The sequence below is a fragment of the Phaseolus vulgaris genome, chromosome 2, assembly GCF_051622355.1.
Source record: "Phaseolus vulgaris cultivar YP4 chromosome 2, ASM5162235v1, whole genome shotgun sequence".
Classification (NCBI taxonomy): domain Eukaryota; kingdom Viridiplantae; phylum Streptophyta; class Magnoliopsida; order Fabales; family Fabaceae; genus Phaseolus; species Phaseolus vulgaris.
Window position 1 is genome coordinate 49,612,707 of NC_143499.1, and position 17,361 is coordinate 49,630,067.

At 29.2% G+C, this 17,361-nt stretch overlaps 2 protein-coding genes across 4 annotated transcripts in view; both read right to left on the bottom strand.

The window, feature by feature from the left end:
* The window catches only part of LOC137812979 (vacuolar iron transporter 1), a 43,905-nt gene extending 41,558 nt beyond the window's left edge, over window positions 1-2,347 (bottom strand). For 2 of the 3 annotated variants that reach the window (XM_090299292.1, XM_090299291.1), the window contains exons 1-3: window positions 2,026-2,347; window positions 1,860-1,945; window positions 1,379-1,493 (exon numbers count right to left, since the gene is read on the bottom strand). In XM_090299292.1, the coding sequence (XP_090155418.1) occupies window positions 1,379-1,493; window positions 1,860-1,945; window positions 2,026-2,270 (446 nt within the window). In that variant the 5' untranslated portion in view covers window positions 2,271-2,347. Of the gene's footprint in view, window positions 1-824; window positions 1,115-1,378; window positions 1,494-1,859; window positions 1,946-2,025 lie in introns of those variants that run through there. The other variant, XM_090299290.1, reaches the window with a different exon arrangement.
* Window positions 2,348-6,979: 4,632 nt separating this feature from the next.
* LOC150029256 (disease resistance protein RPP2A-like) lies at window positions 6,980-16,247 on the bottom strand. The gene is made up of 6 exons (XM_090297973.1): window positions 16,243-16,247; window positions 15,962-16,127; window positions 15,446-15,877; window positions 11,355-11,654; window positions 7,240-8,190; window positions 6,980-7,110 (listed from the first exon to the last, which is right to left on the bottom strand). Exons 1-5 carry the CDS (start codon window positions 16,245-16,247, stop codon window positions 7,285-7,287), a joined length of 1,809 nt encoding a protein of 602 aa, XP_090154099.1. The 3' UTR covers window positions 6,980-7,110; window positions 7,240-7,284.
* Window positions 16,248-17,361: the final 1,114 nt, after the last annotated feature.

Below are 17,361 nucleotides of genomic sequence, written 5' to 3' on the forward strand. Positions count from 1 at the left end.
CACCGCTATGAAATGTTTTTATCTCTAGTTGATGTGTGATCTCCAATAATTATATAAATTGATTGTTATATGCACCGTGAAGTTTAACCTTGATTTTTACTTGAAAAAATGGATTTTAATATGAGGTATGCATGCTCTCATACTCAAATTCAATCGGCGGAGTTTTCAAGTGTCAATAGAATTTGAACCTGCATAGTTTGGGACGCTCTCCACCTCAAATCCTCTCAATGTTTTTTTCCTGTGTTTAAGCGAAATTACATGCAGATTTTGGAGTACTTTCGGACTTAAAATTGCTCAAAGAAATTTCCCTATGATAAGAAAATATAAGCTACAATTGTTTGGGTGTTCTTTGCCTCAAATTCGTTCAGCGAAATTTTCCTATGCTAAGGAGATTTCTCTGGGCTTAAGCCCCAACTTCATGGGCTCGAGCCATTTTGACGACATTTGTCATCTTTGCTTAGATATCTTTTGGTTTGTTTTCTATAGGTCATGAAATTGAATTAAATCTTTTGAAATTTATCATTTTGTAAATTGTAAGTGATTACAACTTTCTAATGTTCATGCAACATGTGTTTAAAATAAGTAAATCTAACATTTATAAAAAAAATATATAAAACAAATACTCGTTATATATTCAATTGATATGTGAAAATTTAAATATTATGTGATTATTGTTGATATTTTGTAACGGTTTTAAAAATATAAACTTCTATATGATTGAATGATATATTGATGAGTGGGATAAAATTGAATCATGTGGAATATGATCGATATATAGTAATTTCTGATAGGAAAAACGCACGCGGAAACAACACACATAATCACTAATCAACTGTAGAAAAATAAACTACACATGTAATTTATTTATGATATGATATTTTTGTCATTTCATATAAAAAAAAATTAAACTAATAAATAAATGAAGTTGTAGAGAAATACAAGTTTTCAATACTTCCCGATAAAATCAGAAAAAGATGCCCATGTTGCAGTGAGTGAGTAGGTCCCGACAAGACTGTCCCCTTTTTCCTAGTTTCCACATTCCAATCCGAGTAGAAACATGCCAGCTAAATGGAAGGGGGAACCCTTAATTTTGTCCACAACTAAATGGCGTGTGCTGAAATTTTTGATCCGATAACCATGCCCACATTCAAAAAGTGAAAGGTTACTTTGCTTTATATTCCTTTGGGTGGTGCTACTTTTCAACTTGACTACAAATTCCCATTATTGTGTGGTTATCAATTACCATTTAACTTATTCTCATACCACATTCACTATATAATAGTCCATCATAAACCCCAAAATTTGCACATTTTCTATTTGCAAGACAGGCAAAAAAACATGTGAAACTGTGTAATAATGTGAGAACGTAAGAACTTACTTCATCATGAAATCAAGCCATGCCTGAGGGTTTTTTCTGAGAGCATTCACCACAGGTGCATATTCATGTGGCTGTATCCCATACTCAGCTAGTATTTCTGCTACCTCTGCCGCTTCTTTTTTTGTCAAAAAACACATATTCATTATTAATGTGCAATCAAATGGTAACGAAACTATGTAGTACAAACACACACTGATACGACACACGGACGAACATACGTATAAATGTTACTACTTCTATGGAAATGAAGGATATTCAGCAATAACTTTTAAAACTCATTACATAGAAATTTGCATCAAGTTATCAAAGTCTATAGGAATGAATTTTCAATTCATGGAAACACAAACAAAAATAGAAAAAAAAGTTGTGAAATGATTCTATAAAAAATTAACCTATCATGAAAATCAAGATGATAGAAAATAAAATAATGTGGCATGAACATCAAAATTGTATAAAAGCATAATAGAAGAACAGTGGATACCAGTTTCTGGCACGGCGATGATTTCTTCTTGCTCTCTTTTCAATTCCCTCGAGTAATTATCGGCTTCACTTTTTGCTGCCAAATAACTGCACAATGAAAATTAACATGAAATAATAACGGAATTTAAATTGAGTTTTGTGAGTGTGAAGAGTGTGGTTGAACGTACCCGCCGAGGCCCATGGAGATGGCGCCGGCGGCGACTTCGGCTATGCCAGCGGTGAGAACGATGGAGGAGGTGGCATTGGCGCCGGAGAGGCCGGCGGCGAGGGCGAAGGGGACGGTGAGGCCGTCGGAAACGCCGATGATGATGTCGCGGACTATTTCGCCGGCGGTGAAGTGCTTCTCGGTGTGGTGGTTGAGAAGGTTCGTTCTCTCAGAATCCACGCTTATGCCGTGTTCGGTGGCGGCCATTGGTGCAAGCTTGTGAATGTGTTTGAGTTCGCCAACGTGCTCTGGGAATCCAAACAAAGCCTTGCTGCTTTGCACATAAATTGAGCCTCTTTTGTGCTCAACTTGCTCCTAAATAGGACAAAAATATCTAACCGTTGATGATATCCACGTGGAAAATTATCAATGGATATCAATATCACATTATTTCTACACTAATATTTTAATTATTTTTAAATATTATAACTAAATCAATCAATATAATACCAAACCTTCTTAATTGTTTGGATTATATATATTTTATTTTATTTTATTTATAAAGGAAGTTGTGAAAAATGTTGTGTTTTGTGTGCACATTAATAAAAATCAAATAACCAAAAAATAATAATCTTGTGAAAGAAAAAATTGTAGAATTTATACTATTCTACAAAATTTTAAAAGTGACTAATGTGTTTTACTCAACTATATAAATAATTTATGACTTTCTTATTAAGGAAATAATAAAATACATTAAACTTTGTTTTATACTCTTATTTTAAGTTTTTTTGTGTTTCTTCTGACTTAATTAAATATCAGATAGTCATCTTTTGTAGTTAGATCTCCTTCTATCATAATATACCAACTGAAAACTTGTTTTCTAAAAAATACACAGTTCTCACCGAATTGCACTTTCCAAATTTTTTTTAATAGAAACAAAAATAATTAAGTGTTTGTGTTCTTATTTTTAGTTTTTAATAAAAAAATTATTCTTATATAGTTCTAAATTGATATATTTTACCAATGTCTATTAGCAATGGGAAGAAGTTTATACCTAACAAAACTATTTAACATGATTTGTTTGTAAATTATAGAAGTATGTGTAGAAAGATATAAAATTAATGTTTTAAGAGAAATTTAAGCAACTTTCATAATATATTGTAGATTATTAGTTGAATTTATGGAAATTAAAAATAAATTGTAGGTCACCACACTTCCACTTTTTTTTAATGATATCAAATCACAACTTTACAATTTTCACTAATTTTTAACCAATAACAAAAGAACATCTTAGAAGAAGTGTGTTTAAGAATTTGATGTTAACTCTCATTGTTTTTTAAACATTATTCTTCAAATTTTAATTTTTATACATATTTAATTGTATATATAGTTTTTAACTCTCTAAAATCAAACAATTTTAATTCATTAAATAGGCAATGTCATGAGTGTTAAACTTTTAACATTTTTCTAGTAATTAAATTACTTATGAAGATTCAAATAATTCAAAATTTAATATTTTTATTTGATTAATTTTATATTTTCACAATTTTTATTATAATATTCTTAAATTATATTTTATTTTTTTTTTTTCATGTTTGAAATATAAATGTTTTAAAAAATCATTTTAAATTATTTTGTTTCTCATCTTATGTAATAAATTACTATAATAATTACTAAAACATTTAATACCTATACATTTTTAGTGAGCAAAAACTAATAATGAATTATAACATATAAATAACGTTTCTGGGCAACAAAATAGTAATTAATATGAATTATAACAAATAATGAACGTTTTGTGGTCATTTGTTTCACTTTCAAATAAGTTAGTACTTAGCCTGTTATTTCATAACGGTAGTTTTTTTAAATATATTAAGAAAAATGTTTATTTTTTTATTTTTAATGCACTTTTAAGTAACTTGCCTATTATATTATATTATATGGGTATTATATATATATATAGGTAAGCACCTAAAAAATAAATTTAAAGTAAAAGTGATATAATTAAAATAAAATAAATTATTTTAAATGAAAATATATATAATTAAAAAAATAAGCTATTTAAGTTTTATTTTAAAATAATTTTTGTAAAAAATTTCTCTTTTCTTTTATGTTTTGTCTCTAGATTTCTAACCATATCCTTATGAGTTTAACTATTGAATTTAACTTTTGGATTCTTCAAAATTGCATGTGGTGTTTGGGACTTAAAAGAATAATATATTAGTTCAAGATCCTAATGATGTGTTTAGATTATTGATCAAAATTATGTGATACAAGTTGGACTATCTTTGTTTTTTTAAGAAGTTGAAATCTTTTTATGAATACTTGTCTTTCTAAACAGGTAAGATAAACTAGTTTTATCTGTAAAACTTAAGTTAGAATATCTGAATATGAAATGTGATGTTTTATATGATTATGATTGAATGATTCAAAATTCAAATCTAAAGTTTTAAGAATCATTAAATTATGCTGCTTTTTTTGTGTTATTTAAAAAAAAAAATTACAATGATTGTGTGTTGTATGTGAGTTACAAGTTGTAAAATTTTAAAAAAAAAATCACAAAATTTTGTCTTTTTTATTCATTTGATGTTTTATCTTAATGATGTATATATATATTTAAAAATATCTATATAAAAGGATAATATTTTATGATATAATAATATGATAATGTAAATGTTATTTATATAATAAATATCATGAGATAATTTAAAATTTGATAAGATAAATGAAGATGTTACAATATCTCTTTTAATTTTTTTTATTTCATTATATATTTAGGTGTATTTAGTTTCTTTTATTTCATTGTATATTTAGGTGTATTACGTAAAATATATAATTAAAAAGAAAAAATAATGTTATTTTGAAATTTAAAGAATGACGTATAGAAAGAAACAAGCTTTTGTTAAAATTCCACCATTGAAAACGAACATAGAACAACACTCTTGACAATTATACTTTGACTTAGATACTTATTTTAATTTATTATATTCATGAGTATTATTTTTTCTTAAACATAGATATTGGATAAAAATTAATAAAATTTATTTATTTCAAATTTAAAAATATTTAAAATTAAAATAAAATAATATTTTTAATTAAGATATAAAAAAATATTCTTTACAAATTTTTTTAATTTCAAAATAATTAATTCAGTGGATGATTGAAAAAATATTAACAATCTATTTATGCGTTTATAGTAAACCTTCAATAATATTTGTACTTTCTAGCATATAGAATACTTACCGGATTTCTTACTCTTTCTTTCTACACCTCTATATCTTCTTGTGCCATCCCATACTAAATATAAAAATACCATTTTATTCTTTTTTTCTCCACCCCTTGAATTTGAAATAATAAGCCCATGGATTATGTAATCTGGATATATTCTGGATTAGTCAATTTCATATTTAGAAAAGACTTCCGGATTATGTAATCCAGAAGCTAATAAAACATCTGAAAAAAAGACTTCCGGATTACATAATCCGGAAGCTAATCTTATGTATAGAAAAGACTTTCGGATTATATAATCCAGAAGCTAATCACAAAAGACTTCTGGATTACATAATCCAAACGCTAATTCTGAATCTAGAAAAAAGACTTCCGGATTATGTAATCCAGAATATTAAAAAAGATATTTTTGAAATACGAAAAATTTATGGGGGTGGCACAAGAAGGTATGGAGGTGCAGGAAGAAGCAGCCTGGATTCCTTTTGTGATTTTTCTTTTCTAAAGTACAATTGATATTTTAAATGTTTTTCTATTTAATTTGTCTTTCTTAAATGACACATAAAATGTTCAGTGCACAATTAACTACTCACCTTAGATTTCGTTCTTCTTTTTCCACTTCCACACTAAAATCATTTTCACATTTTTCTACCTATTTCACAAAAATGTAATTCAAAATGGAAATTAAAGTTGAAGAACTCTACTTATATATTAACATTCAACAATTTAAAATATTAATATTCAAATTAATCTTTCTTAATGTTATGTAAAATTTAAAATGTAGTTTAGTCATTCTTGGATGGAAAAAGATGGTTTTAGAAGAAAAAAATGCATTTTATTTCAAAGGTTATGTAAACTCTAAACTCATTGATGAATTAATAGTAATAAATAATACGGAATTCTATTGGAATAGCATATAAATGTTTTCTTGTTGAAACTGATAATTGGGTGCGTTTCTGATGAAATTAATTAATTAATGCAGTCTAGGGACAATTATCGCTCTAGTATTTCATTTTTTTATTTTTAATGTTGAAATTATAATTATACAATTCCGTTTTTAGATATAAAATGATAGTTTTCATTTACAGATTAAAATATTACTTGTTTCTTTTAAGATTTTTTTGGTATTATAATTATTTGTTAGCTGAATTGTTTTGCGTTAACATGTTGTTTTCTTGGGCTATGATGTAAGCAATATAAATGTTATTTTTAATGTAAGCAATAAAAATTATGAGTATTCAAAGTCGTGTAATTACTTAAAAGAATCAAGTGATTTTTAAAAGAACTCACATGATCAGTTTTAATTTTGACGATAAAATATATTAGTTATATATATTTATTCAAAATTACAATTATATTATGCATTTATGGTTTTATGCTTTTAGAGGAATCAGTAACTTAGAAAAGCTCCCAAAAACTAATGAAATCCCATGAATGAAGAAGGAGAACAAATGGAAGTGAAAAATCAGTAAGATGATAATTAATAAACACCCTCTCTTAATAACATAACATAGGAGTCTTTAAACTTATATTCTTCAAACAATTATAGGCTGTCTTCAACTTTACTGTTAAACTACAATTATAAATAATTAACAATCTCACACACCAACAACATTTATAAGTCATCACTCACATGCAACAAGGTGCCTCAATGTGAAAAAACCAAGATCAATAAGAAATGAGGTTCCACTTAACCAAGCTGAGAATTGTCTGGTTTTCCAGCTCCATGCACAAACCTAATACAATGATATGATATTCAATACCAAGAGGTACCTTGTCGTAAAACTGAGAATATGAGGTTGCATAGGATGGAGAAAAGTAAGAAGAGGATTTACCAATTACCCTTTCAAATGCAGCTCCTCAAGATTTCATAATCCCTTCACTGCAAATGCAACCCAAATATGTTAAAGAAGTAAATGAAACCGAAATATGAAGAGTTTCGAAATAAAAATTCAACATGTTGAAACTTGTAATTTAGAAGTATTGACGATAAGGCAGTTTAGATCCTCACCAATGAAAGACTAATTAGCAGAAGAGCAAGAGACTAGTTGACTAGCTAGCTTTCGGCCTTCCACTTCCTATCTTCCCTTGTTTCTCTTGAAGACTGTGCAACATTGCTTCCACTGGATTCTTCAATCTCAACATCACCACCATATTCATCATCTTTCTTTTTGGTATAAAGAGGGCATATGCCGCATTCTTTTATTGTGATGCCAACGTCATAATCACGCGGACTGATCTCAAAAGTGAAGCTGCGAGCATCACAGAGCCTAAGGCTCATGCCGCTCGCCCTTGGGGACTCCATGTTAAATTTCCAAACGAATGTGTGATCTTGATCAAGACCTCTCTCTTCACCATTCCATTTGAAATAGCTGTTTAACACATCATTATTTGGAATGATCTGTGTGCCATCATCATCAGATTCAAATTTTAGACTGTAACCAAAAGAACCATATCCACCTTCAATATCATTCGTATCTAACACTCCAACTACCACACACAAAGCGAAACCAGTGAGCCTATCATCGCTGCAGACACTTAAATCTTCATTTATAGTCAGTGAATCTCCCTTCCCACGAAAATGGAACCAACCAGGAACTGCACTCCCTGGAAAACAGAAGAACACACACCTATATGTATCGTCGGTCATCCTAAGCCTTGCATCCTTCTCAATGTTAGCACGACCACCTGAATCCAGTTGTTGAGCATTGGTGAAATGAAATTTGAAGACACCCTCTTTGGAATTTGAAATGTTGCTGGGAATATTTACACTTTTGAGATTAGAACAATTATCTAAACATAAATATCTGAGCTTGGTTAGGAATATCGAAGAGTGAACTTCAATCAACTTTTCACAATGACTCATATTTATTTCTTCAATATTTGGTGACAGAGAAAGGTCTGGTATTCTAGTAAGTTTCCGAGAACCACTCAGGTCGACCCTTTTCAACTTGGGTAAATTCTGCCACAAATAGTAAATGAATCAGGTAACAAATAAAAACTACTTTATCTATTTTTCTTCGGTAAACTAATTTATTTTTCAGAAATGATGAAAATTATAATTAAATTAACTAAACTATATAAAATTCCATTTACATAACTACTTTTCATATTAAAAAACTATATAAGATCTTGAAACTATAAGTAATATCTTAAAAATTTAAATAATAATTATGATTTCTACTCATCCTTAATTTTTGTTGGTGAAATCTTGATTTTGGGATAATATCATTTAAACTTAAGAAATATTTGGCATTAATGAACTCTAAACAAATTCATATAACATATCAAGACATCACTTTCAATCCAAAAATTTAAACTAATAGGTTTACGAATTTTCTTTATATGTTGTTCATCTTACCAATTTCTAGCCAATGCAAGACTTTCAACTCTAAGTGTGTGTTTGGATTGAGGAGTGAATGTGTGAGGATGTGAGAAGAAAGTGGGAAGAAAGTGAGGTTGTTTGAATTGGGGTACGTTAGAGTGAATGTGTGAAGAAATTTTATGGAAGTTTGTGACTGATATTATAGTTGTGAGGGAGTTTTATTTTTTTTTTAAATTGTTAAATCTTACTTTACAAATTTATCCTTGGCTATTAAATTTTTTTAATAATGAAATGATTTATTTTTGTTTAAAAATAAACAACTTTCACATATTTCGTAGATTTAAAAATTAAAATTAGAAAATAAATATATATTAAATATAAATAGATATAATTTAAAAATTATAATTATAAAAAAAATATATTCAAAAAATTACATAAAAAAAAACTTCAAATAATTTCTTAAAATATTAAACATGCATTATAAAATTAGAAAATAAATAAGATCTTATATAAATAAAAGATAATATTTTTTATTATTAAAAACCTATAGTAATGAAAATTAAAAAAACTATTATCAAATATAATGTAATTAAAAAATAGAAATAATTTCATAAAAAACTATTATCAAATAAATTACTAGCTTATAAACATAATAATTATAAAAAAAATATTAATATAAACGCAATAACAAATTAAATAAAAAAAGAACTTCAAATTATTTCTTAAAATATTAAATATATACTATAAAATTAGAAAATAAATCACATCTTATATAAATAAAAAATACTATTTTTTAATATTAAAAACCCTTGTAGATGAATGAGGGTAAATTCAGAAATAACACATGCTGATGTGATTTTCCCTCTACATCTTTTCATTTTGAGGGAAAAAGATATTTACTGTTCACATGTATATTCTCTCCTCCTCTTCCCTGTAAAACCATGGATCCAAACAATTGATATCCTCTCACTTCTTTTTCTTGTGAACAATACATTCATGGAAGCAAACAGAGCCTAAGAGATGAAGTGGTGTACTTTATGCTTCTATGACTTGTTGGATATTGCAACATGTACCATTGCTAAAATGTTTGAATGAAGTTGAAGTCGAAGTCTCTCTCCTTTTAGAGATATTCGCTCAAGCGACAAGAGGTTGATTAAGCAAGAGAGAGATCGTTTTAATTCTCTCTTATATGCAATTGTTGTCGTTCAAACAATGTGGAATCATTCAAGCAAAGAAGTCTTCTTTTGGGTTAGGAAACAAGGTTGTTCAAGCGAGATAAACTCATCCAAAGAATTTAACTCTAGTAGTGAAATGTTGTTGTGATGATTTAGCCAAGTGTTTGTATCTATAAAGCTAATGATGACGATGATAAGATGCACGAATATGTATACACAAGTATATGATATACCTCATGTTATACATCGTATGTGATTCAATTGATGACCATTTATTTTTAGGTCATTTATAGGTATATTTTGACCTTTTTATGAACATGTGACGAGAGATATTTGAGATTGTATTATGACCCTAATGAGTCGAAGTATCAAACACAAAACTCATTACAGGAAAAAAGATATTTTGTGCATCAGTTATGATATGATCACATCAATTAAAGCATGAAAGGTTGAGAAGTTGAGTATGATAGATTGTTTTGAATTATAGTTGAAGATTCATGTATATATTCTTGGATCGAAATGACTTAGGTGTAATTTACTATAGTGTCATTTGGCGTGAAAGTATAAATGGACTTATATATGTACTATATTGCATTTAAATTATTATTTAATCCTTAGTGAGTGAATGTGTGAACGGTTAATCTTGTACTTAATATGAAAATAAATAATATTGTACGTGACATTAGAGATGTCAAATAGGTTTAGAAAATTATATTTTATTTAAATTTAATTATCTTTTTAGTCTTTATATTAATGATCAAAAGTCAATTCAAATTTTTAAAAAGTTCAATATGATTTAATTTTTTTAAAAACAATTCAATGTGATTCCTTCTAGTATATTGTCCTTATTAAAATATTTTTACCTTAATGATTCTGCAACTCCTAAGTTATATGTGTTGTTATCACATTGAATTGTTTTAAAAAAAAGTTGGAACCACACAAATTGTTTTAAAAAGTTGAGACTAAGTTGAGAATGAAGTTAAATTTTGTCTATTAATATAAGGACTACAAAAATAATTGAATCAAATATTACTATTTTTGTGATGTATATTTATATATAAATAATTTTGAGAATTTAGAGTTACAATGTGTTATATATCAAATATATATATATATATATATATATATATATATATATATATATATATATAATTCTTTTTGGTAATGTATCCTGTAGTGGAGACTACGCACATATAAATATCTCTTATAAAGTAAGAAAACAAACACTCTATAGAGAGATTTCAGACATAACAAAAACAAAAAAACCGTTACTCAAGAAGCTCATGTAATGCATGACAGACAACATGGGGAGATATCTATCATCAATAATATGAGTATACATTCATGGGCCATTAGACGATATGCCTAAAAAAAAGATGCAAACTCTTGTACATACTATTAAATTTATAATTATCTTTAATTAGAAACATGCTGAGTATGACTCTTATGATATATGTATAACTGTGTGGTTCAAATAAAAGAAATTTCAAATCAAATAATGTGGGGAAGGCACAAAGGAATTGCAAATGAAAACCTGTATATGTATAATACACAAAACATGCTTCTATAATTTATTTTTATCTTTGAAACTTTAGAACACAAAGGAACATAAATAGCTTGAAAAACCTGATCTCCTTCCCAGAGTTGTTCAAGCTCGCAGTATGGCATTACGAGGGACACTAGATTTTGTGGGCAAAAGTTTGGAGGCCAGAATCTTTGAGAGAAATTCATCCAATAAAGAATCTTTAGAGTGTCCGGCAGACCTACAAGAAATGATTCAAGAGACACATTTGATATGAATATAGGCATGTAGACCATAAGCATCCTAAGATTGTCCATCTTTTCGAAACTTTGTGCATGTATTACAACTTCATTTACTTTGCTCTTATCTAGTGATACTGATATACACTGTATTGCATCTGACCCCTGAAAGTAAATCAATGTAATTAGAAAAAAAAATCATGAAATGATTAGGATAATAATAAGTTTAAATAATAATAATTATTTCTACTCATTCTTAGTTTTTGTTGGTGAAATCTTCATTTTGGGATAATATCACTTAAACTTAAGAAATATTTGGCATGCTCTAAACAAATTCATATAAGATATTAAGATATCACTTTCAATCCAAAATCTTAAACTAATAGGTTTATGGATTTTTTTTTATATGTTGCTCATCTTACCAATTTCTACTCACTAAACTTTCAACTCTAACCTATGAAGTAATGTACTTTATGCTTTTAGGACTTGTTGGATATTACAACATGTACCGTTGCTAAAATGTTTGAGTGAGGGAGAAGTCGAAGTCTCTCTCCTTTAGAAATATTCGCTCGTGCCCCAACATCCATCCCTATTTATTGGGAAGAGCGTCTCCGCACGTTGCGATATCGATAGAACCGAATCAACAGTGAATGAAAGACCCCATCCACTAAGGCCGACTCGAAAGGGCTCGGAATGGAATGGACTAATAGCTGCTGGACAGGTTTACTTTAGAGGCTCTCAGGTTGGCTGAGACAGGAAAGGCAGTAGCGGGAAAGAAGGGGTGGTATCGGGAGTGGCCCTATCATCCTAATAAGTAAAGGGTTCCCAAAAGAAGTCCTCTAAGGATCTGGCACGAGAAAATAGAACTAAACTAAAGTGTTCGACAAGCGTGAGTTCCCCGTAAGCCAGTGCTTCTATTCTAGCTCCTCTCCCTTACTGTCTGTTACTGTCGAGCTACTACGCTCCTTCTATTCTAGGTCTAGGGGATTCCCTTTCTTCGGAATCCAGCGCTAACAGGAAAAACGCCCTCCCTTTCAGAAACGAAAGGGTGGAAGAGCCAATTCCGAGAGACAAACCACCCTTTTGAGCCCTATTTGTTTTGTTCTTTCAGGCCTGATGAATAAGACGAGTGATTCCCTTGTCCTTGACAAAAAAAGCACGAGTCTTTCAACTCTTAATAGAATAAGTTATTTTTTCAATCTCATTTTCCCTTGGTTCAAATACACCCGTCCTGTGCCAAATCAATCTACTTTAGAGAAATAGCCTGGATCACCAATTGCTTGAGAGTAATCCCACATCCAATAATAAATAGACGGAGACTATATAGACTAGTGTAATAAAGAAGTAGAGATCCGTGTTTGCACGGGCTGAACTAATCTTGATTGCACAAGTAAGTAAAGTACCAGCGAACGCCGGGCTCGAACGAAGGTAGGCTCTGCCTCGGCTTATGCCGATGCAGCTTTTGATGCTTCTTTTGAGCCAACTTTTGAGTCAATTCGAGCCTTGGCCAATCCTCACTCGACAGCCTAAAGGCATGGCCTAAATCGAAAGAAAATGGCGCTATAAAATCCGCATTAGCACAAATCCGATCTTTTTGGACTCGGACAATCGGGGTATCGTTACAGCTAAATCAATCTAATCCCTACCTAGAGGATGAAAAAGCTGTAACTTTCTTATATATAGTGATAGTCCAACCAAGGTTTTATTTCAATGGTATACTCGGCCCAAGAAATACTCCAACCAAGCGACAAAAGGTTGATTGAGCATTAGAGAGATCTTATTAATTATCTCTTCTATGCAATTGTTGTCGCTCAAACAATGTGGAATCATTCAAGCAAATAAGTCTTCTTTTGGGTTAGGAAACAAGGTTGTTCAAGCGAGATAAACTCGTTAAAAGAATTTAACTCTAGTAGTGAAATGTTGTTGTGATGATTTAGCCAAGTGTTTGTATCTATGAGGCTAATGATGATGATGACGATGATAAGATGCATGAATATGTATACACAAGTGTATGGTATACTTGGTGTAATACCTTGTATGTGATTTAATTGATGATTCCTTGTTTTTATGCCATTTATAAGTATATTTTGACCATTTTATGAGTATGTGACGAGAAATACCTGAGATTGTATTATGACCCTAATGAGTCGAAGTATCAAACACAAAACTCATTATGGAAAAGAGAATTTTAAGCATCAGTTATTATTGATGGGAAAAACGCATGCAGAAACAACACACACAATCACAAATCAACTGCAGAAAATAAACAACACACACAATATTTAACGTGGTTCGGTCACCAACTACAACCTACATCCACACAAACAACTATTAGGTTTTATTTCTTTCCTGTTGAGTACAAAATTACAAGAACAATAATCTCTTTAAATAGAGATAATAAATGGACACAATGATTAAGCTCACTCACTAAACATGTGTCTAGTCAGCCCAACCCAATTGGTTTTGACTTCATACCCAACAATTAAAGCATGAAAAGTTGAGAAGTTAAGTATGATAGATAGTTTTGAATTATAGTTTAAGATTCATGTGTTCTTAATGACTTAGGTGTAATTTACTATACTGTAATTTGACATGAGAGTATAATTAGACTTATATATGTACTATATTGCATTTAAATTATTAGTTAATCTTTAATGAGTGATCGTGTTAACGGTTAATATAGTACTTAATACGAAAACAAATAATATTGTATATAACAACAAAGATGAAATAGGTTTAGAAAATTATATTTTATTTAGGTTTAATTATTTTTTAGTCTTTATATTAATGACCAAAAGTCAATTCAGTTACGATATTTTTAAAAAGTTAAATATTCAATTCAGACTGATTCTTTTAGTATATTGCCCTTATTAAAATATTTGTACCTTCCAGTGTCACTAATGTTGATGAGTTATATGTATTGAATTGTTTAAAAAAAAAGTTGTTTTTGTCCATTAATATAGGACTAAAAGAATAATTAAATCAAATATTAATATTTTTGTGATGTATATTTATATATAAATAATTTTGGTAATGTATCATGTACTTGTAAGCAAGTATGGTTATATTAAGTGGGGGGCGTTCCAAACAATATAAAAAAACAAATCTTTCATACAATAGAGGAGACTACGCACACACACAAATATCTCTTATAAAAGAAAACAAACACTTTATAGAGAGACCTCAAACATAAAAAAAACAAAACAACCGTTACTCAAGAAGATCATGTAATGCATGACAGACAACATGGGGAGATATCTATCATCAATAATATGAGTAGATAATACATTCATGGGCCATTAGACGATATGCCTAAAAAACATGCAAACTCTTCTAAATACTATTAAATATATAATTATCTTTAATTAGAAACATGCTGAGTATGCTGAGTATGACTCAAATAAAAGAAATTTGAAATTGAATAATGTGGAGAAGGCACAAAGGAATTGCAAAAGAAAACCTGTAGATGTATAATACACAAAACATGCTTTTATAATTCACTTTTATCTTTGAAAGTTTAGAACACAAAGGAACATAGATAGCTTGAAAAACCTGATCTCCTTCCCAGAGTTGTTCAAGATGGCTGCCTGGCATTTCGAGAGTTACTAGATTTTGTGGGCAAAAATTTGGAGGCCAAAATCTTTGAGGGAAATTCTTCCAATAAAGAATCTTTAGAGTGTCCGGCAGACCTACAACAGATGATTCAAGAGACACATTTGATTTGTATTTAGGCTTGTAGAGCATAAGCATCCTAAGATTGTCCATCTTTTCGAAACTTTGTGCATGTACTACAACTTCTTTTACTTTGCTCGTATATAGTAATATACACTGTATTGCATCTGACCCCCCGAAAGTAAATCAATGTAATTAGAAAAAAACATGAAATGTTGCATTGCAGGATGTTTAATGACAGCTCAGTAGTTTGCAATTTTTCACAAAGTAACAACAGAATATACCTTGTTCTTTCTTAAAACCTCCCAAATTTCCTCAGCATTAAACAATTGGCTGCGTTTTCTAGGATGCTGAGGACACTCTTTACGAACAATTTCTTTACCCATTTCTTGTATTAGATTGTGCATCACAATTCTACCATTAAAGAGAGATATTATACCACTATCTTTGAGAATATCCATTCCAATCTTAGAAGAGAAACCACAGTTATCAAGTCTTTCTCTTACCATAATCTCATTGTCTCCTCTATAAAAGCAAGCTATGTCAAGAAATATATTCTTCTTCTCCTCCTCCAGCCCATCGTAACTTAATTTTAATACAACTTTTGCAACTGACTCTCTCATGCTTCTGTTGTTCTGCCATAAAGCAATGACCCCAAAATCTGGAGAGCTAACGGAATCCCTTTTGCATATCTCAACACCTCTACTGACAGTTTCCTGTAAGCAATATCTTCTGGAGATTTTTGTTTAAAAGCATGTAAATTAAAAAGTTTGAGAATCATCAAAATTCAACTCCTTAACTTCGTAGATATCATCAGCTCCAGCATTTCTAAGCACTTGTCTGTCTCTACTGGTGATAATGATTCTACTGCCCTGCCCAAAACTATCACTCCCTCCTATTAATTTTTGAAGTTGAGCTGAATCGGTAACATCATCAAGAATGAGGAGAACCTTTGTCCGTTTGAGCCTTTCATTGGAATATAGTAAATAAGAGGATTTATCTTCCTTTAGAAACTCAGACTCATATTTTGTTCTGATACTGTCTATTCCATCTCAGATTCCTTTGTTTGTACCATTTCTACCACATTATAAAACACAAATCAACTTTTGAAAAAGTCTATAAATAGAATAGTCAACAAATTGCAAAATAAGTATGGAATAAAGATATATATTATTATGACGTGTGGAAGCTACGTCGTCTTGTATTGGATTTTCTAATCTGCCTTTTATCTTGTCTCATTCTTCTTATCTTTTTTCTCTCATCTCTCTTGCTTACGATTTCTTTGCCTTTATTCAGAAATTTTATGAAGATTTTTGGTGTATTATAATTATTTGCTAGCTGAATTGTTTTGGGTTAACATGTTTTTTTGGGCTATGATACTGTGATGTTTTATTACATGCAGCTATACGTGAATATTTTTTTTATTCTAGTTATATAAATCAGGAAAAAAAGGTCTATTTTGACGACCGTTTTTCATATTATAATAACCTTTTAACAACTCTAAATAATAATAAAATATTAAATTATATTATTTAATTAAAATATAAATTAAATTGTTAAATAAAAGAAAACAGATTGTAGGATGGGAATATGATTATTTTTAACTGTTAGCACCTGATTATTCTTTTCTAATAAAAAACAGATTGTAGGATCGTAATAACAAACAAGTTTTGACATAAGTACTTTTGGCAATTATTTTAATAGCTGAAAATAATATTCGTAACAATTTTTAACTACCACAAACTGTATCTTAAATCGTAAAAAATTAGCATTTGTTTAGGTCATATATAATAAATAACATTTCCATAAAAAAATTAAAAATCTCCCGCAGCCAATGGTATTAATTATTAATAATTTATTTACCACTTTTTAGATTTTTTTTACTATAAAGACATTTAATTCAGATTGAAATCTTAATTCACACTTTTTGGTAAAAGAATAATGGATTTCATATAATTTTATTGTTAAATATTTTGTATAACACTTAGAAAAAAAATCTCATACGTATAAGTACAATATAACATCCTTAATATAAGTAATAAAAAATAAGAATATTTAAAGTTGTATATTAAGAATTGAAGTTTCAGCTTAACTCAAATCTATTACTTATAAAATGAGTTATAAAATGAGGTTTGTGATATTTATTCAAAATTTAAATTATATTATGTATTTATGGTTTTATGTTTTTAAAGAAATTAGA

Coding starts and splice junctions, on each gene's coding strand:
- LOC150029256 (XM_090297973.1), bottom strand. Junction 11,655..15,445: donor AGGTTTTAAGAAAGAACAAG/GTATATTCTGTT, acceptor ATTTACTTTCAG/GGGTCAGATGCAATACAGTG. Junction 8,191..11,354: donor AACTCTGGGAAGGAGATCAG/GTTTTTCAAGCT, acceptor TATTTGTGGCAG/AATTTACCCAAGTTGAAAAG.